The sequence below is a fragment of the Laccaria bicolor genome, genomic scaffold, assembly GCF_000143565.1.
Source record: "Laccaria bicolor S238N-H82 LACBIscaffold_14 genomic scaffold, whole genome shotgun sequence".
Lineage (NCBI taxonomy): Eukaryota > Fungi > Basidiomycota > Agaricomycetes > Agaricales > Hydnangiaceae > Laccaria > Laccaria bicolor.
Genome location: NW_001889885.1, coordinates 202080 through 225657, shown reverse-complemented (window position 1 = coordinate 225657; position 23578 = coordinate 202080). Strand labels below are relative to the sequence as shown.

Sequence of the window (23578 nt, the reverse complement as noted above, 5' to 3'; positions counted from 1 at the left end):
TCCTCATATAATAACAAAAACTTTTCAGGACAATCGGTTTCCATAGAATTGCTCCAAAAGTAGTTGTAATGTTGTAGAAATAAAGAAATCAGGAGAAAATTGAATATTTAGCGTGATCGCCCAGAAATACTGCCAATGCAGCTGTATTCTGCGGCGCGTCTTGCGGAATCCTGTCCCTCTCCTTTCAATGCATCAGTAAGTTCTACCTAAATTCGTTTGCATTAATGTGATATTGTTGGAGGTTCGCCACCCGAGCTGACCGCTTTATGGATGCCTATGAAAAGGGCCTCAACGGCCGTCAAGCTGCTTGGGCAGCGCACAAATATCGAGGACACCGTGTTCTCCCACAAACACTTACGGATGACATGGAAAAAGCAAAGATCCATTAAATTTGCTCTATCCAGAGCATCTACTGGACTGTTTGCCTTTCCATTTCATCAATTCCTGCCATGTTACTGTACATAATTTCGTATTTCTGGGGGATTAGACCTAGTTCTTACTCTTAAAACTTTTACTTTTGTATATAAATGCTTAATCTAGTTTTAAACGATTCTATGGTCTTCGATTTTGTGATTTGTGGGTGAGTAATATCTAATTCTCATTTCTCTTATTTTCTCGAGGTGTAGTTCCCGATTTAGATGAGGATGTCACAATAAAGTAACTGCACGTGATGTTGGAAGGAAGTGGATGTCCTCTACCTTACGTATACCAGAAATTCCATTCCAAAACTTACGGGTACTCGACGCACGTTCTCGACTTCCATGCGCTACGCACGGACCCGAACGCCTCCAGGACCTCTCCTTATCAGTCGTTCCATCGGCATGTGTGGCTATCTCAAGGCTGCCACATGCGGTGGGCAGGTACTATTCGAACGGGATTGGCGGCGGCGGCGGGCCACCTAAGGGTGGCTTTCCATCGTTTAGTGTGGGCCCGCAGCACCAAAAAGGCGAGGCGTTGAAAGATTATGTGAGGCGTCTGTTCTGTTCTGTCGAGTTTTTGGGGTTGATGTGGTCCATTCGTAGAGCGTGGGTTTGACGGAACTGGCGAAGGAGGGGAAGCTTGATCCTACCATTGGTAGAGATGACGGTACGTGTTCAATTTTCATAATTGGAAGAACTTCTTTGCTGAATTGGGCCCATAGAGATTCGAAGGACGATACAGAGTTGGTACCCCCTCCTGTAGCTCAAGTTTATGAGCCAACGTTGTGTCCTTTCCTTTCAGCTTTGTCACGGAGGACAAAGTCAAACCCAGTGGTAAGTCTGTCAATTGGGCAATGCTTCCCCATCTCACAATTTCTTTCGCAACAGCTAATATGCCCGTCGTTTCGTGGCGAAGGAAGTTCCGGAGGTGCGTCTCATCTCTTCCTCTCTTACTCGGCATTTTCTGAGAAACGGCGGAATAAGTCCCTTCACAATAAACGTGTCCTGTCAATAGACCTGTCCGCTATCACGGCAGGCTCAGGGATCCGAGGGCAATTTAAGGAAAAGTTCAAGGCTCTTCTGAGAGACATTGAAGAGGAGGTTCGTTCTTCCACTTCCACTTTCTTGCCAAGTTCTTACTTATTCCATAGGGTCGACAAGTTATTTGCTTCATCGACGAAGTCCGTGAGTCCTTTAGCTCAAACATTATGGTGGAATCATTCCGACCATGTATATTAGACACCCTTTTCAACCTCGGAAACTCGGAAGGAAGCATCGACGCAGGCCAGATGATCAAGCCGGCGTTGGCTAGAGGGTTTCAGTTGGTTGGGGCTACTACACGTAAGTAACATTTTCTCTTCCTTCCTTCCACGTTTACTGGTGTCCTTGCCGACGTCAATCAGTCCGCCTTGCTTCCTGACTCTCGTTTGCGCATCTTCTTTCCCCCTCCTCCTCCTCCCCTTCAAATCTCACATGCTAACACTCTCCCCTTGTAGTCGAGGAATACCGCAAAACAATATCCAAAGACGCCGCTCTCGAACGTCGGTTCCAGCCCGTCACTATTGACGAACCCACGGTGTCGTCAACAATCTCGATTCTGAGAGGTTTGAAGCAGCGGTATGAGGTACATCATGGGGTGGAGATTTCGGACGGGGCTTTGGTTACTGGTTAGTACTTTGATTCTCTGCTTTTGGTTGTTGCTTACGGGGAGTTGCCATTTCTTCCTTTTGACCTTTCCGTTTCTTGCGAACACCCCCATGAATCCCTCACTGCTTGCGCCTGAATACAATCTGGGACTTGTAACGGTTCACTCTAAACACATCATGTCACCCATGAACAGCCGCAGTCTATTCAGCATGCTATATCTCCGGCCGGTTCCTACCTGACAAAGCCATTGATTTGGAACGGAGGAACAAAGTCGAACAGGAGATAAAGGAGAAAAGGGAAGAAGCTGCTGCTTTGACTGGGGTGTGGCAGACTAGTAAGTGGACCCGAGATCAGAACGAAAAAAAATTGCGAGACTGACTGGGTTCTATGTAGAAAGAGCGCGGCTGGACAAGATCAAAGACGTCAAGCGTAGACTGGAAGAAGCCAAACACCAATTGGACGTGGCGCAACGACAGGGCCAATTCGAACTCGCCTCGCGCCTGCGGTTCTCTACTATTCCCGAGCTGCAACGCCAGCTTCCCGCGGAGGGGGACCAGGCGAATAGGGATCAGGAGTCACCGTTGGCGATGCTTCATGATAGGGTGACGTCGAACGATATTTCGAGGGTGGTGGCCAAGGCTACAGGGATCCCCGTGCAGAATTTGTTGAAGGGGGAGAGGGATAACTTGGTCCATTTGTTTTCTCCTTTTGATTGGTCGGGGGTTAAACGCCTGGTTTGTTGTAGATGGAAGAGTCTCTGGCAGCAAGAGTCGTAGGGCAGGACCACGTAGTGTCAGCAATAAGCAACCCTGTGCGGATCTCTCGTGCGGGCCTGCAAGCATCCAATCGACCTGTGGCGTCATTTTTGTTTTTGGGTCCGACGGGTGTGGGCGAGGTGTGTCTCCCTTTGCGTTCGTCTCACTTGCACGATGCTGATGTAAATGCGATAGACCGAGCTTTGCAAAGCTCTCGCAGCATTCTTGTTCAATGGTGAACAGAGGGGGTTGATTACGATCAATATGTCCGAGGTAGGTTCGCGATTTTGTCATCAGTATGTGGAGACGTTGCTGATTCGCTGGTTGGTGGTGGTTAGTATCATGACCGACACACTATCTCGCGGTTGATCGGTGCTGCACCTGGATATGTCGGATTCGAGGAAGGCGGTGAGTGATGATTTGATTTCTTTTGGAAGGATGGAGTTTTGAGTTGGTGATGTGTGGCAGGTCAACTCACGGAAGCCGTTCGGCGGAAACCCTATGGTACGTTGTCTTCCGCGTTTCAGTTGGGTGTACCATCGTGAACTAAAGAACACATCGTAGCTGACATTCTGCTCGACGAGTTGGAGAAGGCACATAAGGTGAGTTGTCCTCGCTCTGGTGTCTAGTGAATGGGGGATTGATGGGTTGCATAGGACGTTTCTATGATCCTCTTGCAAATCCTCGATGAGGGTGTTATTACCGACAGTCAAGGGCGTAAGGTCGATTTTAAGGTGAGCATGTACATGTGCCGATTTGTTTCCATTTGCTCATCGGAGGGCTTGGTTGTAGAATACGATTATATGTTTGACAAGTAACCTTGGTAAACTATATGGATTCATCGACAACATTTGTTGACGCTAATGAATCGCTTACAGGCAGCGACATCCTGGCACACACCTCTGCATGGACCCCCAAACCGGAATCGTCACTCCAGAAGCGAAGAATGAAGTGATGGAGTGAACACAAGAGTACTTTCCCCTGGAGCTCCTCAACCGCCTCGACACAACTCTCGTCTTCAATAAGCTCTCCCGTGAATCCATTCTGGCCGTTGTCTCACTCCGTCTCGACGACGTTGCGCACAGGCTGACGAACCGGAGGATCTCACTCGACGTGGACGGCGCGAGCAAGGATTGGCTCGCGCAGCATGGGTATTCAGGGATCTATGGTGCCAGGGCGATCACGCGTGTCGTGAGGACGGACGTATTATTCCCTTTGCCGAGAAAGCTGTTGAGGGAAACAATAAAGTACGTTTTCTTCAAGTTTACTTTCTTGATCAACAAAGTTTCTAACGGTCGTTTCTTCCTTTTGCATAAAGGGACGGCGATGTCGTGAGGATCCGGGTGGCGGAATCTGGGGACGTTCTGGAGATCAAGGACAACCATCCCCCCGATCCGTCTCTTGTGAGACTGGAATCTGAAGTGAACTCTGAGGAGAACCCGCCTCTTGATTTTGAAGAGGGTAAAGAGTAATTGCTTTGTCGTGGCGGCATTCCTTTGTAAAATTATTGAATCCTAACTCCACATCTCACCATTGTATTTTAAGTAATAGATCTGGCTCACCCTATCCTCGCTCCTCCCATTCATTGTGTTGCTCCATTATTGATCAAGAATCAAGCTGTACATGTGCCTCGAAGATTTCCTATGTTCTGGAGTTTACCAAAAAACAAAGTGGTATATTTCTGACTTGCAGTACAATTGGGTCATAAAAAGAGCTCAAAGTTCTAGTTCTATGTATGAGAAATGGAATTCTTGTAGAAGAATACTCAGACACAATCACTGCCATGAGTAATATTTGAGTCACATATCAGAGTCTAGAAAAATTTACAGATGCAGAGAACCTGCAGATTCAAGTTCATCAGATGAGACAACTGCCTGACGCTTCCCTTTGGCCTTGTGTGATAAAGGTGGCCCCCTATCTTCATTCTGCTTGACAATCTGCTTGAGTAGGCTGATGACTTCAGTCTGACCAGTGATGAGGGTGTTAACCCCAGCAATGAGCAAGTTCTGGCCTGCAAGAAGGTCTTTGGAGAGGCAGGCATCCGAGTCAGAGTGGTTGTTGAACTGCAGGAGGAGGTCCTTCTGTTGCTCAATGAACTCTGAGGTGAGCCCAGAGTATCCAGCCAGAGCCTGGGCTTGGTGTCTACAAATGAAAGAGAGAAAGAAAAGAAAGATCAGTTGGTGAACTTGGCAGAAAGAAATAAAACCAACAAGGTATCCTGGTCAATTGCTGGACCAGGTTGGATCATCCTGGCTCTGGAGGATGAAGCCACAGGCTGCTCATGGGACTTCTTGACCCGTTTGGAGGGTGGCTCAACATCTTGCAAGTCAGACTTAGCAGCCAACTGCTCTGACCACTCCAACTGCCTGCCCCCATGGTTGGAGGCTTGATCTCTCTCAGATGTTAGGTAGGGAAGGCAATCTACATCACGACCATCCTCCATGAATCTTGGCTTTGAGAAGTACCGCCCCAAGATGCCCCAGGTGATGGGGTGGCTGCAACCTGTACTCTTCTTGGAGCACTCAATGCAGGCGGTGTAGGGTGGGCGATCGAGGGTCCTTCTTCCCTGAAGGATTGCATTGGCCCACATCTGGAGCACTGTTGCTGCCCCCTCATAAACTGGACACACTTCAATACCCTTCTCCTGACAGCGTTCACACCTCTGTTTCCCCTTGTAAAGCACCAAGACCTCCCGATTGATTTTGCCCACTGGTTTAGACTGGTGCTTATTAGTTGGGCACTTTACTGGGGTGGCTACAGCTGGGGCCTTGGTTTGGATGACTGAGCGGTTGGTCGAAATGATGGGGCAGATGGGAGAAACAACTGGGCTCTTGGTTGAAATGACTGGATGGATTGCTGAGGGAAGAGTTAGACTAAGTTGAAGAGGCAAACCAGTGAAGAAAGAAAGAAACCCACCAGCCACAGACTCCACCCTCTTGCGCTTGTAGGACTCTGTCATGATTACAGGAGAAGCTGCCATGAGGACATCCTCATCCTGATCTTCATCCCCATCTTCAACCTCATCTGAATCTGACTCCCCTTCCGAACCCAGAATTGAAAACAAACTTGAAGCTTTTTCCTCATCCTCAACCTCCTCCTCACCATCATCCTTTTCCTCCAAACTTGACCAGGATGCAAGAGCAGGGGAGGTGATTGAGGCAGGTGGTTCATCTCTGGCAGGGCTGATTGGTGCAGACCCCACATTGGACATGGTGGCAGCCTCCCTGGTGATGGCAGGAACTGTGAGGGAGGTCGGGTTATCGATGGAAGGGGCAGCCAGGTTAGTCTGGATGATGAGTGTCACAGGCTTCTGTAGCCCAGTTGAGGAGGCAACATCTGAAGGAACCACCAGTTCAGTGAGGGTGGTGGAGATGGCAGGTAAGGATAGAGCAGGGGAGTGGTCAGAGGTGGGCAGGTTTAAGGTCATAGGGCCAGTTGTGGCAGTCAAGTCATTCACTGGGTCAGTCGGATTCACTGGGTCGGTCGGGTTTGCTGGGTCGGTCGAGTTTGCTGGGTCGGTCAAGCTTGCTGGGTTGGTCAAGTTTGCTGGGTCAGTCAAGTTTGCTGGGTTGGTCAAGTTTGCTGGGTTGGTCAAGTTGTTTGCCGGGTCGGTCAAGTTGTTCACTGGTGCAGCTGAATCCTTCACCAGGGTGGGCAAGGTGTTCTGAGAAGCAGCCAGTTGGGCCTTGAGGGAAGCCACCTCAGCAAAAAGCTCAGCAAGTAGAGTGGTGAGAGAGCCAGACATTGCAAAGTTTCAAAAAGATGTGGTGTGTTGGGAGATGGTGGTGGTTCAAGATCAAAAGGTGATTGCACAGCCCCAGGGTTGAGGGTATATATATGTCTGAGTTTGAAACTGAGTTTGAACTTTCTTCCCATCGACAAAGTTGGATCTATGGGCACATAATCATCCTCACAAGTGGTCTTTGATACCTGACATAAGGAATGAGTCCATTGGGCCCTGGTCAGGCAAAAATATATAGTTGGTGAGGTTGGGTTGGTCAGGTGGGTCAGGCAGTCAGTCGGTCGGTCATTCGGTCAGTTGGATAAGGTGATCTTGGTGACCTACTCACCCAGCAAACTAAAGTTGCTTGCACATTTGCATAACCCTGTGCAGAGAAGAGAACAGCTGCATAGCTGAACACATGATGAACCAAAAAGGCTTTTTATGCTGCTGAAGCAAGAAACATTACCAGTCATGTCATTTGAGTATGGCAACACCTAACCCATGTGGGAAAGTGAGGCATGACCTACCCTTGTGCCCTGGGGCAAACTTAGTTGGAGTTCAGTTGCTGAGAATGCAAAAAGACTTTGTAACCCTGCTTAGGCAAGAAATGAGTCTGGTCAAGTCATGCAGCTTTGGTGATGACCTGTCTGGTAAGGTAACCAGTCTTGTCTTAGGGCTTTACCATATTTTTTGAAGTGAGCAGGGGCTGTGCAACTTGACAGACCTTTCCAACATCTGCATAAACTAAAGTCTAACAGATAGTTCAAGATACAAAAATACATGGAAGCTAAGTTGGTATAATTCCATTTATGGGGGTTCTTTAAATACATGAAACTACACTGTGTCATGGGTTCAGATCCATTTGTGAGAAGAACCATATGTAGGACCAACTCCAGGCCATTGTAGAAAGAACTGAGTGACTCACTTGCAGCTGACCAACTGAACTGCAACACCCATCTGAGACTCCAGGCCAGGAAATGTAGCTCCCACCCAACTCACACTCAATGCAATAATTAATAAAAAATTATTAACAGGTATTAAACAACTAACATATGTATGTACAAGCTAGGTAGGGGATGGGTGTATAAATACAGAAGGATACGTGGGTGGGGCGTGGGTGGGGGCAGTGGAAGAAACCTTGGTGTCAGTGTGTTTCAGCCCCGAAGCCAGACAAAGACACGGACGGTGCAAGAGATACTTTTTTGATGACGTAGGAGTTGGGGGGAGCGGGGTATGTTAAGCCTGTAGATGAGCGAGCGAGGGCGAGAGCAAGCGACGGACGGAGGTCTTCTATGGCACATAGCGGGCAGGGCAGGTCTATGCGGAGAGGGGGAGAGGGAGAGTCTATGACGCGGAGGTCTAGCGATGATGCGGGAGATGGTTGGAGCCTACGCGCTACGCCTCACCCCACTTCAAAATCCCCTCATATATCGAATACATAACCGCCGCATTCGGCACGACGCGCATCATATGTGCGCTCAACCCTCCATAAAGCGAGCGGACGCCTTCTTCGGCGAGGACGAGTTTGAGGGTTTGTAGAAGCCCCGTGTATTTACGGACGTTGTTGATTGTTGGTTGACGGAGGCGGGTGCGGAGGACCTGTGTGTATGCGTAAGACGGGGATGGGAAGAAAAGAAAGAGAGGAAGAGAAAAGACGAACCTCATGAGGATACGTAATCAGACTAGCCACAAACTTGGCCGTCCCTGCGCTCCCAAGCATCCCAAACCACTCCTGATACCCCCCCTTCTTCTCAACAGCCGCAGCCCTCTTCAACTGCTCATAAAGCACCCACTGAATCGTCGTCTCCGTCACCCCCAAATAACTCGCGCTAAGCCCTTTATAAAAACCCCTGACACCTTCTTCTCTCATTATCCGTCTTATACAACTCCAACTGCTCCCAAAGACCTTCTTCTGCTGTCCTTGTCCGGCGTCAAGCTGTAACCGGGTTTTGACGACCCATATAGGATTGGTAGCCGTCCCAGTAACAACACCCGCCACAGCCGCACTCATCAAATGCACCCACGCATTCTCCTTGCCATTATTCAACTGCGACGCAAAGACATGTTTCCCATTCCCATACGTCCAAAAATTGATAGACCGCGCGGGGATGACGCCGATGAGGGTTGGACCGAGGCCTTTGAAGAGGGCTCGGGGCGATTCGTGGTTGTAGATGTCTTTGATGATGTGTCCTGTTTCGACGAAGTGGTAGAGGAGGTTGGTGCCTCCCGGGTGGTGGTGTGGGAGGCCTGCGAGGGGGAGGGATACGGATGCGGCGGAGGAGGAGGCGGAAGAGGAGGCGGAGGAGAGGAGTGCGGGGGATGTGTTTATTTTGAAGAGGGAGGATTGGAGGCGGGTTTTGACGACGTCGAATGGGCTAGTGATGATGGCTCCGCACATTCCGCCTAGTCTGTGTCAGATACGTGGTTTAGTTTCAGTGGGTGGAAAAAGGGAAAATAGGCGTACCCTCCCGCAACAAAATGCGTCCATGAATTCGAAGGCAGAAACGTAGCTCCTCTTCCCGTATTCGACATCCTTCAAGTCGTGGAGGTTGTTCAAATTTGACAGCAGCGAGAACTTGAAAACGTCACAAAAATTTACAAGATCACGTGTCGTTACAGATGTTCCAGCTATCCATAATCAAAGATACCCTCTCTGTACACCCTTCAAACTTTGGCGTCCCACCGGACGAGGCGCTGATTGCAGAGATCAACAAAAAGTACGCGAATAGGGTGCTTCATGATCTTGGTCTGTGCGTGTGTCTTTTTGACCTCGTACAGGCGGGTGAGGGGAAGGTGAGGTACGGGGATGGGTTTTTGTGGTATAAAGGTGTGTTTTTCGTGTGTTTCTCCTTGTGATTTATGAGCTGAGCTGATGAGGGGATAGTGGTGTTTAGGATGGTTGTGTTCAGACCGTTCACTTCTGAAGTTATCATTGCGAAAGTCAAGTCGTCCGATGAGGATGGGATTCGATGTACGTCCCCATCTCTTTTTACTCCAATCTACCGCTTACCACCCTATCCTATACTATACAGTAACAATAGGTTTCTTCGACGACATGCACATACCAGCCGCCTACCTCCCACAACCATCCGCATTGTCCGTCTTTTCTCCCTCCCCCCTCGTCCCTCCCATCTAACCCCCTCCCAACAGCGACCCAAACGAACGCGCCCACTTCTGGCTCCCCTCCCCCCCTTCCCCTCCTTCCTCTCCCTCTCACACCACCTCTGCCCCCTCTCTTCTCGACTCCCTAGTCTCCTCAAGGATGTACATCGACCAAGGCGAGATCCTCCGCGTCCGTGTCGAAGCAGACCAGTTCTGCGATGACGAGCCTGGCCCACAGAAATTTGTCGAGGGCGTTGGGGCTGAGGCCAAGGGGAGGGTGAGGGCGCCTTATAATGTTGTTGTATGTTCCTTTCTTTTTGATGTTTGTAAAAGGGAAGGGGCTGATGAAATGAATGGGGGGGATGTAGTGCTCGATTGCGGAACAGGGATTGGGTCCTGTTGCTTGGTGGACTGGGGAGACGGAGGATACTGGAGATGTGGATGCGGAGGGGGATGCGATGGAAGAGGGGTAGAGCTCTGGTTTTTGAAAAAGAGAGAAGAAGGAGAGGTCCTGCCAGGGAAGGGCAATGGTACCGCTCTAGACTCCACCAACATCTTCGACCCTCTGACGTTTTTTTATTGAAGTATTTATGGGATCACGCGTGTTTCGGCGGTGTGGTATATACGACAGTTATAATCAATATCGGAGACTCATCAAACTCTCGCCCTTTTGGACCCATGTTCAATGGACCTCGGAGTCATTTTCTCAGGTGTCTAAAATTGTAGGCTGCAACACCAAGAAACGTCATCCCACTTCACTCTCGAATGAATTAACTTGTGGCAGATATCGATTCCGTACGTCCATAGCTTCCCTCACCGGCAGCATCGCACTCCAACACTGGTTCTTTTTTCCTTTTTTTCGGAGAGCGCTCTGTCAAAAATAGAACAAACGCAAACGCCAACACAGAAACAAGCCTGTTGTATGTCTGCACTTAGTCAATAAATGGAATGAAGTCTTTATGAACCGAACTTCAGGAAATTCAGGTTACATTCACGGACTCAGGACTCGGGGAATTTTAGCTGATCTTGCCACATCGGGGTTGGTTGGCTTCTGAGGTTATAGGATTACTCATTGTGCGAAGCGACACGCTCAGGCTTGTTCGGCGCTCCCTCAATTTCAGGCTCTGCGACTACTTAACCAAGTGCCGATATATTTTCTAATATCGATATTATTGGACGGACCATTTCTTCTGCATCAGACGGGCGACTTGGTCCGAGGCCGCTCCCAATAATCTAAACAACACAGGGTCCGAGTTTCCTGCCAACTTGTTGAAGAAAAGAGCGAGAATCGAAAAAGTTTCTTACGTAAACTCAGACTTCAGCCAGACAATCGACGTTCACAACCACTGAAAGCCAAAAGATGGATGAAGATTTATACGTTGAACAGCCTTCATTTTTGAGCTAACGGCCAAAAAAATCCCAACAGTGAGCGCCGCATGTGGCAGAAAAAAATCGAACACGAGAAAACTCGCGGGATCTCAACCATAGAACGGCGATTTTACCTACAAGAGCGCTACGGAACCCCGCCTCCCCTCCCCCGACTCCCATTTCCAGGCTTCTTCTGTTTGGACGACTTCAACCAGCCAGAGATCTGGACTCGCATACAGTCATCAGCAAAACCTGGGTGAGCTAGGCAGCACGTGGCAGGGCTGTGTAGTGCCATAGCACCATAGAAAGGGGTATCACCTTTACAGTCACCTGCACGTTCTATGCAGCTCTACATAGAAACGCACAGCCACTACACAGCACTCCCTAGAATCTCAGAGCAGATCTGCAGCCATTCATAGAAACACATAGCCACTTCATAGTGCTCCCTAGAATTACGGAGCAGATCTGCAGCCCTCAGTAGCAACCCCTGGGGTCTGCAGATTCCTAGAGGGGGGGCATACATTCTGCTCATTTTAATACCATATTGTATGATTTTTACACAGAACTGGTGTTACGAAAAAATAAGTTTATTGTCTGCACTACTACATTATACAAGATATCCTAATATTCTACATAGTAATGACTGCAGTATATCAAATTTATGGAATCAGAGTATCAAGTATTAAAGATACTAAGAGGATGCCATTCGCCAACAAGGAAGGGAGGACGGTTGTTCGTCGAGGGACGGAGCCGTTCTTCAAAGGAGGGAGGACTCAAAGGAGGGAGGACGCCATTCGTCGACAAGGGAGGGAGGACGCCGTTCTTCAAGGGAGGGAGCCGTTCATCAATGAGGTAGGGAGGACACCGTTCGTCGACAACAGAGGGAAGATGCGTTTGTCGACAAGCGAGGGACGACGCCGTTCTTCAAGGCAGGGGGAACACCATTTATCAACGAGAGAGGGAGGACGCCGTTCGTCAACGAGGGAGGGAGGACACCATTCGTCAAGGGAGAAACGCCGTCCGTCAAGAAGGGAGGGAGGATGCCGTTCGTCGACGAGTGAGGGAGCAGTTCATCAAGGGAGGACACTGTTCATCGGGGGAGCCGTTTGTCGAGGGAGGGGGGCCGTTTGTCAAGAGGGAGCCTTTCGTCAAGGGAGGGAGCCGTTTGCCGAGAGAGGGAGCCATTCGTTGAGGGAGGAGTCATTTGTCGACGAGGGAGCCGTTCGTCGATGAGGGAGGGATCTTTTCTTTAAGGGAGGAAACCATTCTTCACGGGAGCGAGCTGTTCTTCAAGGGAGGCAGGGAGCCATTCTTCAAGGGGGGGAGGAAGCCGTTCTTCAAGAGAGGGAGGATGCCGTTCTTCAAGGGAGGGAGGACACCGTTCATGGACGAGGGAGGACACCGTTCGTCGAGGGACGCGGTTCGTCAACGAGGGAGGGAGGATGCTGTAACTCGACGAGGGAGGACACCGTTTGTCGAGGACAAGTTGAACATTGTGGTGGGAAGGAAGAACAATGAATTTCCGTGTTGGGAAATTCAAAGTTCAACATAATCACATGATGTCGGAGTTTCAACGGACTTGAACGAATTGTCTCGCGACTTGAAGTTGTTTGTCGCCTGTCACTGTCTTTCACAGAAAGCATGGCATTCGAGGTGGGCATTCACAATTGTAGATGGCACCATGTAATCAGGCAAATATAAAATTCATATTGGAAAATTATTGAACAATTTCCGAGCCTTCCAAGAAATTTGCAGTTGTTACCAGAAATTTCCGCTATTTCGATGATTTCCCGAAATTTCCTGTTTTTTGGTGGTAGTAGTAGTAACAATTGAAGTTGTCTAAGTTCGAAAATGTGAGTTGAGCACGGCACGTGACTTCCCGCAACCGTACCGACTTCCATCAATTCACACTTACACTTTCTAGGCTAGCTCATAGCTATAACTTCACGAGTATTACACCGTTTGGCCTCTATGTAGGCTTATTTTAATCGCTTCATTCACGCGAATGCAATCCAATTTACGGCGTAGAAAAATTTGGAGTACCTCACAAACTGTAGCATAAACTATTTGGCCTGTATTAGACATCTGAAATATATATTATCATCATGAGTTCTGCTCCGTTTCATGCGATTTTGGGCTTGTTAGAAACGCACAAATCAGAGCTTTAAAACGGGTCTGAGAGCCCCTAATATTTCGACGTTTAAGGCGACCTCCGATAACATTTACCGTTTTTAGGCAGATTCTTCACCAGTAATTGGTCCAAAGCCATTTGAGTTTTGAACTAAATACTACGTAAATAGACGCGTTGGAATCGGCTTGAACACCACTTTCCAACGCAAAAAAAATCACAAAAGACGAATATGTTTTGCAAAAGATACTTCATATTCTTTCTTGTTGCAATCTTTGTAGGTCAATCAATCTCTGGACAGTGTGGTACTTTCTTCTTATTCCAGGCGTATTTTGGTCATAAATTATTCATATACAATAGGGAATGTGTTTTCTACTGAAATCTAGTATACTTGTAGTTTGACTCCCTATAAGGGCTGGGTAGAAAGTGGAGGCCCCTCTATAGCACCCTATAGTAACGGCACAAGTCTCTGTAGTGCTGTATAGCACAAGCTTACACCCACACAGTGCTGTGGAGCGCTGTGGAGCGCTAGGGCATCTAGCCAAACTTGGCGTGTAACTATGGGAAACTATGATATTAGCGGAAGCACTATGCCTGTCTACGTGGGAAAATCAGGTTTTGCTGATGCACCTTGCGCTCCCAACGGAGTTCGCCGAAGCCCGAATCCAAGATCACGTCGTGAAGAAGTGGAAAGGCTTGCAGGTCCTCGTGAAAGCTCCGCGCGAATTGGGTGATGAGTGGGTTCATGGATATTGGTGTAAAGTAGAGTCGAGGGAGGTTGTTTATCGATTGGGGGACCAGTATTTGGATGGACACTTTGAGTTGGACCGAGTTTTCTTTCAAAAGAAGGTGGATGGGCGATGGACAAGGGAGAAGACGCTGGAGTTCAGTGTGATGATTCTCTGTTGGGATGGTGACGAGCGGTTGCTGGAGTAGGCAGCTTTCATTTTTCGAGCTGATTCGTTTTGTGTACTTGGCTTTAGTATGCAGTCGGTATTCCAACACTCGTATTATATGAATTGGACGAACCGATCTGCCCCTTGTCAAGACCCACAGCTGTCGAAATACCGGGAGTAGAAGACGTTCAGAAGCATTCAATCTAGAAGAAAAAAGACGATCTTGACAACACACAGTTCTTGCAATGCGCATCCACAGCCTACTTGGAAAGACTCACCGATGAACTACTATTTATGGGTTTTGAAGTGGAGTTGATCGTCACTTCAGAAATGGCTGGCCTGCAAGAGTCTGATTCAGGCATAAGGCCACCAGCGTCCTCGCATCCTCCAGAATGGAACATCGAGACAAAACAACGAACTCTGTGCGGACAACTTGAATTCCCAGGGTCGACATGTCAACTCCAAGGAGATGAGCAGCGGAGGCTTTCAACTCGTCTTAGTCCACATTGAGAGGAGAAGGAATCCCAGAGTCTTGCTAAGGACATTCGGAGAACAAGCCGCCAAAGCGCAACTACGTTTGGAACCCGGTGCCAGTGTCCGTCCGAGTCAGTCATGTGGAACTGTTGAAGTGAGGGAAACGCTGCGAGTTTCTGTTTTAGAGAGGGGAGGATGTTTTGATGATGGGCTGACGGATGAGGATACCTGACGGTTAGTGTTTGGGGTGGCGGTGAACTTGAGTAGTAAGTGGGTGTGGATAGGAGGAGACCGACGGGAAGGCCGACGTCGTTTCTAACGCGCCGTTGGTCTTCGCTTGTGCTGCTTCGCTGTGGGGGTGTAGGTTGGTTCAGAGGGGTGGAAAGGGGGAAAAGGAAGAACTAGCATGTGATTCTGTACAGAGAGGGAATCCGAGGATGCATCACGGAACAGGGCGCGTGTTTGGGTCGCGAGATGGGTTTTGAGGCATTTCGAAACTTGTAGAATCGAGGAATATACTATCGTTTACACAACAACTCTGTGAATTCAATCGTAAATAGCGACCGGAAGAGGTAATAGCACGAACTCACCTTGAACCCATATTTCGCTGGTCAAATCGATCGTAAGATGTTCTATTGTCCGGTGCTAGTAGTGACGCCAAGCCTTGCTGGGAGACCTGAAGCACGATTTTGGCGCATTCTACGTTGGATTGGACGGATTTTCCCATTGTTCATCTGTCCGTGTTTGATGTCGGAAGTCATGATCAAAGGAAAGAAGCCGGGCCGCGAGCAGGGTCGGCACAGGGAAATGGAAAGAACAAAAGGTATCCATTCACAATGGTATTACAAACTACTCGCATCACCAGGAGAAGTAGTTGACGTGGCGACAGCGGGGAAGGCGATAAGGGGCAAAGTCTATGGGGAAAGCGAGCAAGAAAGACCTGAACAATAAGAAAACACAAAGATGAAGTGCGGGCAAGACAATACAAATACAGAACCATGGAAAGGAACGGACCAGCGGCGCCGTAGACGAAGGGGGAGCAGAGCTGCCTCGCGGAACACGTCCTTCGCGTCTTGCAACATCTCAGCTGGGCTCTTGATGTCCACATTACCAGTTAATTGACATAAACGCCGTTTCGATATTAGTTAGAACGTTGTGGGCTTTGATTTCGAAGTACATACCTGCGAAAAAGAGATCAGTGTGACTTTCACAAGCAAACCGTGAACGTACACAATAATGGTTGAATAATTCCCCGTCTCAGGACGTACACAATAACGGACTTGAGATAGATTGTGGAGTAGTTACTGACATTACGAGCATCGTATACGTCCAAAATCTGTTCGTGAACCTGTTGCTTGGTCCAATCTTGGGTCCTGGTGTAAAGTTTGATTGGCTGAAGAGGTGTCAGTGGGCACGATAATCTGTAAGATTGAACACGAACAGACTCCTTCAACGTGAGGCGAAGTGTATGGCCAACTTTGTTCCCGACGTAAGACCAGGAGCCCAAGCGAGGGTCAAAGCTGATGCGAATGGTGGAGTTGTCGTCGGCGACACACATCAGCAAGATGACATCTAGCTAGAAGGGCTAGAAACACTAGAAAACACTAGAAAGTACTAGGAGCGCTAGAAATGCTAGTACTAGAAGCTTTTTTTTCCCTAGTACGTCCTAGCATTTCTAGTACCTGTTACTTTTTCTAGCAATTTTCTAGTCACCTTTCTAGTCACTTTCTAGTCATTATGCAAAAGTGTGCACAACATTTATTACCCATGAAACTTCGTATAATAATATAGACCTGCAGTATATGATGTCATGGCTCAGCCATCTGCGAATTACACAGCCACTGGCCTTCTTAACAACGGATTCATCATTCCAATAAGCATTCCATTCTTCAGTAAAGGACTTGGATTAAGGAAAAGAAGAAAAGGAAAGACATAAAATAAATATAGAGAGCTAGAAGATGATTTCATGGGAGTGGTGATCTGCATACTTGTTTATGTAGTAAGCGTGGAATGCATCTAGTGTATCAGCAGGATCAAAATCAACAGGAAGAAACTCCTTTCCGAACACTGGGAGAAGGTGAGCACCGCGGAGGATGGTGTCAAGGTGGATGACAGATGAAACCTGGACGCCATTCTTGTACTCACGGCGAACCTTCCACATTCCTGTCTCCACATCTGGTGATCTCCCATGGGTTTTGAACCACTCCACCAACGCACATGGGTATGTTTCACCCTCGTAATCGAACGAAAAGAGGAGCCTCACCCGCACCACACTCATCCCCTTCATCCCTGGCTTGTCCTCGTCCTCAACGACGAGTGCACAATCCCGACGTGGCACCTTTCCCCTCCACGAAGGCGTTGATCGGATACGTTCACGGCGCATCCCACGAATGCCTGACTCATCACTAGGTGCATAGAAGGTGGCGACGGCTGAGTGGAACACGGAAACTGGGCTGGTGATCTGTGGGCATTGATGTAGGGCGATGTGGTTCGAAGTAACAAATCCATGGGGGTTGAGTTGATCGAAAAGGAAGCGACGAGTGAGCTCTGGAAGACGAGGCTGCCCAACATGGTCAGCGAGTCCCTGGAGGTGGCGGGGATACTTCCGAGCTAGAAGAAATGTCAGTCCGGAGTCCAGAGAGTCAAAAGGAACTTACCGCGTGTGCGAGCAAGTACTACATTCCCCGTAACGTAAGGCTCATCAGTGGGCTCTGCATCATCTCCCTCTTCGTCATTGTTAGGAGCTGGTTCGATTGGCACAGAAGGCGGTCCATATGAGGGAGGTAGCATGCCCCGGTTAATAAAGTCGATGCGGGCGGCTGCGAGTTTGTCGAGGCGCTGATTGGTTACAAGCATCTGACGAAGAGCCTCAAATCGATTGGATCGTCGCCACGGCTTCTTGACGGCAGTGATATGGCGAGATTCCGTGATAGAGGAGCAGATACCCCCTGGGGCACCGAATTCCTCGATGAGGTGGCGATAGTGAGATAGGGCATGTTGACGTGGCAGGTTAAAGCCGTCAGGCCTGACGCCGGTTGTTCGAAAAATTTCACGGTGCTGATGGAACTTGGCGAGAGCCACATCAAATTGTTGCAGTGTGTCGGCGGTGATATCAGCGCGACGTATGATGTAACAAACATCAAGAAATGCACTGATACATTGTACCATCTCTGTCGGGACGTGCCCCGCAATTGCGGGAAGGTACACCTGTTGAGAATCATACGTTGACTAGGTAATAGAAAGATAGAAAGTCATATTTGAAGTACCTTCATCAAAGCCTTTGAGTCATCTCCTGTCCACTGTTTGAAACGACGACCATGAGGAAACCGACGAAGGCCCGGAAACGGGGGTGCCGCTGCAATCCTACAGATCAATTAGAAAAAAAGACTTCGGAGAAAGATGGGACCTTACCGTCGATCAATGTCATCCATTATTTCTCTCGCGCGTGCCTCGCCATGCTCAAGCTCCAAGTATTCACCTACCCACGTCACGAGATGGTCTTTGAAGGTTCCCTTAATGACTTGGTGAAGGAGGTCGGGAGTGAGGATCTCGTGAATGTCAGCTCTAGGGAAGTGAAACGTGAAAGGCTACAAATTTTTAGTGAATGAGATAAGTTATAACGTCAAGAAGGGAGTAGCAGAGAAAAGCTTACGATCACATCATCATCAATACCAAACTCATCCCAGAGTTCCTTGGAGGTGAGCGTATCCATCAACAGCTCCGTTAGTGCCTGATTCCGACGACCACGTATGCCATCCAAATCATTCGGTAAAGCTGTACATCTGTTCGGAGGTGAGAAAGACATGTTACTCGACGAATGTGTGACGAACCTGGGACACCAACCCTGAACAATCCCCGCAAGAAGAACCTGTTCAGGATAATCGGCTATGTATGCTGCGAGATCGTAGATAACACGCCGAAAGTGACCATCCGGACAACGACGAACAACCGGAGTAGTCATTCCTGGGCGCAGAGTCTTCATAATGGCTGCAAGGGATGCATGGTACAGCTGTCTCTTGAACTTGCGAAACGCGGGGTCATTGTCATGCTTGCGAGCAGCTAACGTTCAATTAACATTAGCAATTTATTATGTATATTTCGAGATACCCACATTTCGGAATCGCGAGAAATGCACCAGGGCTGACAGCACGACGATGCGCGCGCCGAACTGTATTGTGGACACCGCCGATCGAAAAATAAACAGGGTAGTACTCAACCTGCCCCGTAGCAACTGAAACAGTGGTCTTGTCGCTACCCACAATGACTGGGCAGTACATTGCACCCTCAGTAGATTCGTCGGCTTCATAAATATCATTCTAGTTGATTGTTAGTATCAAGAAAGGTACTTGTAAATGAACAAAACCCACACAATGTCGCCAAGAAAAATTTCCTGACATGAAATTGTTCCATCGACGCTGTCCAGATTTGTCGAGCTCTACATACGGCGCATAGTCAAAATGACCATTGAAATCAGGATTGTCGAGCATGTCCCGAATTATGGCATCGGGATCGCGATAACAAATCTCGTATTCTTCCCGCTGCCACATTGGTGAGTCCGGCGTTATCTCCCCCGCCCACGAGATCTTGAATGATTGCCAGGGTACATCGCCGTGCTTAGTTGAGTCGATGACGGCGTACATGTGTTCGTAAGACGCAAATGGCGCTAATTCGTCATGTTCCATTTTGTCTAAGGCCCAGATGTCGAGTAATTCATTGCAATTTGAGCCTGATAATTCTGCGCGCCGAAAGGCAAAGTCAGCGAGACGAAATTGAACTTCATCTGCGTAGGGAGACCAGTCATCATTGGCCACGTTTGAGCGAGGTGGGGGTGGAGTTCCCGGTTCGAGTTGATTCCCATTCTCATCACAGGGGGTACCTTTACAACGAATGAGATTTATGTGAGGCTGAATGAGAAGAATATACATACCAGTTAAATGTGGATGGAATATCCTCAGCCCGCTGGATGGTTGGGGGAGTGTGTGGCGTGGAGATTGAGGTTGAGGAGGGGGAGGAGGTGATGGGCTATGTCGGGACTCATTCGGGAAGAGAGGTTCAGGTTCGGATTGTTCGTTAGAGGTGAAAGCAGGGATGGGTGGGGTTGAAACAATGTTGTGGTTCTCGTGATGAGTTCGGACATGATAAGTACGCCCGCCTTGACTTTTGAACCGACGTGGGCAGCCGGCCACTGTGCAGGGGATGTTGCGCATAGACATTGAAGCTGCAGAAGAGAAGTCAGTTGAGACGAGGATCTGTGCAGGATGTAAAAATGCTCACTTTGAGCTCGTTGAAGTCAGCGTTAACAGATCAACTCGCATTGAGGTACCTAAGTAGAGCTATGCATAATACCTGCTGACAATTGTTCCGGGCGCCATCGGCCATTGCGTGGTGCACATGGGCCAAGCATAGATCTTGTGATTTTCAGGAAAAACAGAAGTCACGGTGTCGAAATAAGGCATCACAACCTCAACCTCCTTTCTTAGTTCCTCCACCTTCAGTATCTGTCCACCAATGTCCCAACGACCCAAGCGTGAGACGGCAAACACCAAGCCAGCACAGATCATCATTGACAACATCCAGAAACGCCGCACGTCTGCTCAAGTCCAAGAAGACGCTAGGAACGCCGCTGCTGCAAAAGCTGCCAAACAAGCAGCTGACGCCGAACTGAAAGCTGAAAAGATTGCCCGTATTGCTGCCGCCGAGGATAAGCTCCGCCGGGAGGATGAGGACGCCAAGAAGAACGCTGAGCGACCTGATTTGGTAGTGGGGAAAAAAAGGGGGAGCAAGAAATCTGTGTCTACGAACAAGGTGAGAGACCCTTCAACGGCTTGTTGTGTTCACTCACCGGTGTTGGACAGGGAAAACTCCCCGAGAACGACCCACTTGACAACAAAGACATCCGCGGAACCATTGTGCAGCCGGACTTATCGCTAGTGGATAACACGATGATGAAGAAGCAGAAATTTGTAAACAAGCCTAAGGTAAGATGAACGTTGGCATTGTTCGACCCATTTTGTCTCAAAACTCACTCATCGCATTCACATCCAGGTGCAAGTGCCGGCAACGGAACCTTCTGACGATGAAAGTGATGGAGGGAATGACGACGAGATGAAGAAGAATTGTACACCTGCGACAAAGGTAAGACACTTCGAAGTTGTTTGATTCTGCGGCTCGTTCACTCACCAACATCAAGGCCCAACTCCCCAACACTGAACAATTGGACGATGACGACGCCGCAATGTTATCCGAGGGCCTTGTAGATCTTCCAGAAGACTCGATTGTTGATACTGAGTCGAGCGATGGGCGAGGTTTAGAAGAGTTCGACGCCTCTGACCAAGATGACGATTATGTCATCAAGGTTGATGAGTCCGAATCCGATGACCACGAAGTTGTGATCCCCAAGAAACCAGCTGCGAAGAAAGAGGTAAGTTGTTCAATAACCTTTCTTTATCGATATACTCACCAGTTAACATTGTTCAGAAGCCCAAACGCGGTGAACTAAGACAAACGATCAACAATGCTCGCCAGGTCGCTCCTGCATCCGGCCTCGTCATTGGCGCCAAACGCAAAGATCCAGCCGACCCCAAGTCTTCGTGAGTGTTGCCAGTTGGCTCGAACCAGCCCTCTTCTTTGTTGTCACTCCTTCATTTCCCAACAGACAACCTGACAAGCGAGCCAAGAAGTCTGAGCCGATGGGGTTGATGGCCGATTGGAAGAAGAAGGTCAGGCAGAAAGGTGACGTCGCTCCATTTTGCTGGTATTCTCAACATGCGACAAATAATGGGCCCACAGGTTCTAATGGGTCCGAGGCCGACTTGGTGAATACCGAGCTCGAACCTGTGGGGGGTGAGTTTCATGATGATGAGGAAGCTGTGTCTGTCACGGCGGCTCGCACCGCGAAGGGAGCGAATGTTACTAAAGTCAAATACGAGGTGCGTACTTCCCGCTCTTTGGTCTTTGAACATCAACAAACTTCCTCACACGTCGCAGACCCCCATGAGATTAGTCCAGACACCCTCCATCGACATCGAGCAATTTCGGCGAGGACGTGGACCGAAGAAGGAAAAGTACACCGTCATCGACCTTCCCTTTCCCGCAGGACCTGGGAAAGCTGCCTACCATCAGAAGTGGCGTCGACAGTTCAAACATAGCCTGTACCATTGGGCTGGTACTGTTTCAGATCCTTTTGGTACCAACGCTATCATGGGGCCAAAGGTACGTGAGATCTGGAACGCCGTGTATCCGACTTTGGTTCTGGAGAACGATGACCCTGCTTGGGATGTCATCCGTGGTGTCGTGAGTAACCGAATCACGCTTTGTTCATGCCGTCTTGACTCTCAAGTGTAAACTCAGGCCGGGGACGCGCTCCTGGATTGGCGCAGTTCAGCTGGGAAGGACGCTATCAAGATCGTCGTTAAAACATTCAAAGAGAACAAGATTTCCGATGACGAAGTCGGCGAGGTTGCAGAGTATTACCTCAAGAAATTCCGGTTTATCTATGGAAATCCCGATGCATCAAATCCAGTGAGTGCATTGTTCCCCTTTAGTAGATTCTTTCTGTTCAATTCCCTCCAGGAGGAGAAGGAGCCGTTCCTTGGTCCGTTTATGCTCGAAATGTTCGCAACCGTTCTCAAGAAAACGGTTGCGTCCATGTTTGGATATGGCCACCCCATCGGCGGTCTTGCAATGGCCGCGGCTACTGTGCGTCTTTACTTTCCCCCTCGTCTCTGTTCCTTGACTCTTTTTTCTTCAGCTAGAGCGTGCATTTGAATTAATTAAACAGGGTCGGGTAACTCTGGATTACGAGGACGACACCGATAAGAAGAAACCCTCCCTCCCTCAATTCAATGATAAGCTATGGGGTCCGAAGGTTCGCAAGTGGGTCGTGTCGACACAGAAACTCGACGTCAAGAAACATTGGCCAAACATTCTCCATAATGCCGCGTCGAGGGTAGCCAACTTCAACGTAGATGAGGATGGTGATGAGGATGATGGTGACGAGGATCCTCGGGCAATGATTGTCATTTGTAAGACATCTCGCTTTCAGCTTTGCTCGCCGTACTCGTCACTCATTACATTGATAGAACTACCATTGCTTGCCTCACCTTCCATAAGTACATAGGAATACATTTGTAATTTGCTTATTGAATCAATTCTCCTATGATCTATAATAAAAATCTCGCCGTACAAGAGCCTACTAGTGGTACTGGGATTTACTAGGATACTGAATGTTCTACTAGAATAAGTACAAAATACTAGCCCTAGTTGTCCCACCTTCCTAGTCGCTCAACTAGAATCGGATAAGTTCGTTAGCCCTAGTTTGGTAAACTAGGACACTAGAAATGACTAGAGATACTAGAAACACTAATTCTAGTATTTCTAGAGGGATGCGATCTTGCTGATGCAGGTGGGCTTGGCATTGATATACTTCACCCATTCTGGACGACCTGAGTCTTGACTTTCACTTGCTGAATAGCGTTCCCACCGAGGAAGGTGTAAGTGAGTTCCTTTTTATTAAACGTCACAGTCAACCGTCAAGAACTCAAGCATGCCGAGGCAGGAGTGACGACGTACCCTTCCGTTGTCCCACATACGAGTGGCCTTGGTAGGGACAGCTCGCATCGCACCACCACCGCCAAGGCGCCGGACATCCGCTTTGATACTAAGGAGGCGGCCATGTCGTGACAGACTTCAACGCAAGCGCACTGGAACCATATCCATCGCCTAAATCAGGAAGTAGTCAAGATATCCCTTTTTTGGCAGAATATATTGTCGAAGTTTTTGAGGGAAGTGTGTATCTACTTCTGACTCTTATCAATGTAGGTGTGCAGTAGTACATATTCAAGTTCGTTTGAAAACACAGACTTTGTTCAGACCCAGCACAAGCTCAAATGCATCCGAGTCAGTAAGCTGGCAGGCACTAGTCTCGGAAACCCATCCTCTTTGGGCACCCTTCCCAATTTGGGTCCCTTCCCTTAAGAGTCTGGGAATCTTCCAACGACATCAACGTACCTTTGTCTTCGCCAATTTCTCGGCGGTTATGTAAGCTTTATGTCTGCCTTTCTGAA

General features: G+C 48.7%; 7 protein-coding genes across 7 annotated transcripts; 2 read left to right on the top strand and 5 right to left on the bottom strand.

Annotated features, from left to right (window-relative positions):
- Positions 1 to 4644: 4644 nt before the first annotated feature.
- On the bottom strand, positions 4645 to 6566 carry LACBIDRAFT_298457 (uncharacterized protein; the record flags this gene model as incomplete). The annotated part of the gene is made up of 3 exons (XM_001881726.1): positions 4645 to 4963; positions 5032 to 5677; positions 5738 to 6566. 3 exons carry the CDS (start codon positions 6564 to 6566, stop codon positions 4645 to 4647), a joined length of 1794 nt encoding a protein of 597 aa, XP_001881761.1.
- Positions 6567 to 7556: 990 nt separating this feature from the next.
- LACBIDRAFT_185165 (uncharacterized protein) lies at positions 7557 to 9087 on the bottom strand. Its single transcript, XM_001881725.1, has 3 exons — positions 9010 to 9087; positions 8206 to 8953; positions 7557 to 8144 (listed from the first exon to the last, which is right to left on the bottom strand). The coding sequence occupies exons 1-3, from the start codon at positions 9075 to 9077 to the stop codon at positions 7941 to 7943; spliced, it is 1020 nt and encodes a 339-aa protein (XP_001881760.1). The 5' UTR covers positions 9078 to 9087; the 3' UTR covers positions 7557 to 7940.
- A 77-nt stretch (positions 9088 to 9164) lies between these two features.
- Positions 9165 to 10120, top strand: LACBIDRAFT_250573 (uncharacterized protein; the record flags this gene model as incomplete). The annotated part of the gene is made up of 5 exons (XM_001881866.1): positions 9165 to 9372; positions 9430 to 9516; positions 9578 to 9641; positions 9696 to 9948; positions 10016 to 10120. The coding sequence occupies 5 exons, from the start codon at positions 9165 to 9167 to the stop codon at positions 10118 to 10120; spliced, it is 717 nt and encodes a 238-aa protein (XP_001881901.1).
- Positions 10121 to 15038: 4918 nt separating this feature from the next.
- On the bottom strand, positions 15039 to 15240 carry LACBIDRAFT_298453 (uncharacterized protein; the record flags this gene model as incomplete). The annotated part of the gene is made up of 2 exons (XM_001881724.1): positions 15039 to 15051; positions 15104 to 15240. The coding sequence occupies 2 exons, from the start codon at positions 15238 to 15240 to the stop codon at positions 15039 to 15041; spliced, it is 150 nt and encodes a 49-aa protein (XP_001881759.1).
- A 380-nt stretch (positions 15241 to 15620) lies between these two features.
- Positions 15621 to 16071, bottom strand: LACBIDRAFT_298452 (uncharacterized protein; the record flags this gene model as incomplete). The annotated part of the gene is made up of 3 exons (XM_001881723.1): positions 15621 to 15694; positions 15744 to 15906; positions 15955 to 16071. 3 exons carry the CDS (start codon positions 16069 to 16071, stop codon positions 15621 to 15623), a joined length of 354 nt encoding a protein of 117 aa, XP_001881758.1.
- A 393-nt stretch (positions 16072 to 16464) lies between these two features.
- Positions 16465 to 19726, bottom strand: LACBIDRAFT_298451 (uncharacterized protein; the record flags this gene model as incomplete). The annotated part of the gene is made up of 9 exons (XM_001881722.1): positions 16465 to 17123; positions 17171 to 17720; positions 17780 to 17876; positions 17925 to 18100; positions 18166 to 18295; positions 18344 to 18572; positions 18625 to 18829; positions 18881 to 19389; positions 19441 to 19726. 9 exons carry the CDS (start codon positions 19724 to 19726, stop codon positions 16465 to 16467), a joined length of 2841 nt encoding a protein of 946 aa, XP_001881757.1.
- A 295-nt stretch (positions 19727 to 20021) lies between these two features.
- On the top strand, positions 20022 to 23195 carry LACBIDRAFT_294521 (uncharacterized protein; the record flags this gene model as incomplete). Its single annotated transcript, XM_001881865.1, has 13 exons — positions 20022 to 20318; positions 20369 to 20491; positions 20559 to 20648; positions 20704 to 20934; positions 20991 to 21103; positions 21169 to 21442; positions 21501 to 21806; positions 21864 to 22034; positions 22086 to 22211; positions 22264 to 22537; positions 22558 to 22624; positions 22987 to 23009; positions 23038 to 23195. 13 exons carry the CDS (start codon positions 20022 to 20024, stop codon positions 23193 to 23195), a joined length of 2253 nt encoding a protein of 750 aa, XP_001881900.1.
- Positions 23196 to 23578: the final 383 nt, after the last annotated feature.

Bases quoted from the DNA above. Each gene is read 5' to 3' on its own strand.
- LACBIDRAFT_185165 (XM_001881725.1), bottom strand. From the start codon at position 9,077: ATGTCGAATACGGGAAGAGGAGCTACGTTTCTGCCTTCGAATTCATGG. The intron at 8,954-9,009 runs GTACGCCTATTT...TATCTGACACAG, and splicing joins ACGCATTTTGTTGCGGGAGG to ACTAGGCGGAATGTGCGGAG. The intron at 8,145-8,205 runs GTTCGTCTTTTC...GCATACACACAG, and splicing joins TGATTACGTATCCTCATGAG to GTCCTCCGCACCCGCCTCCG.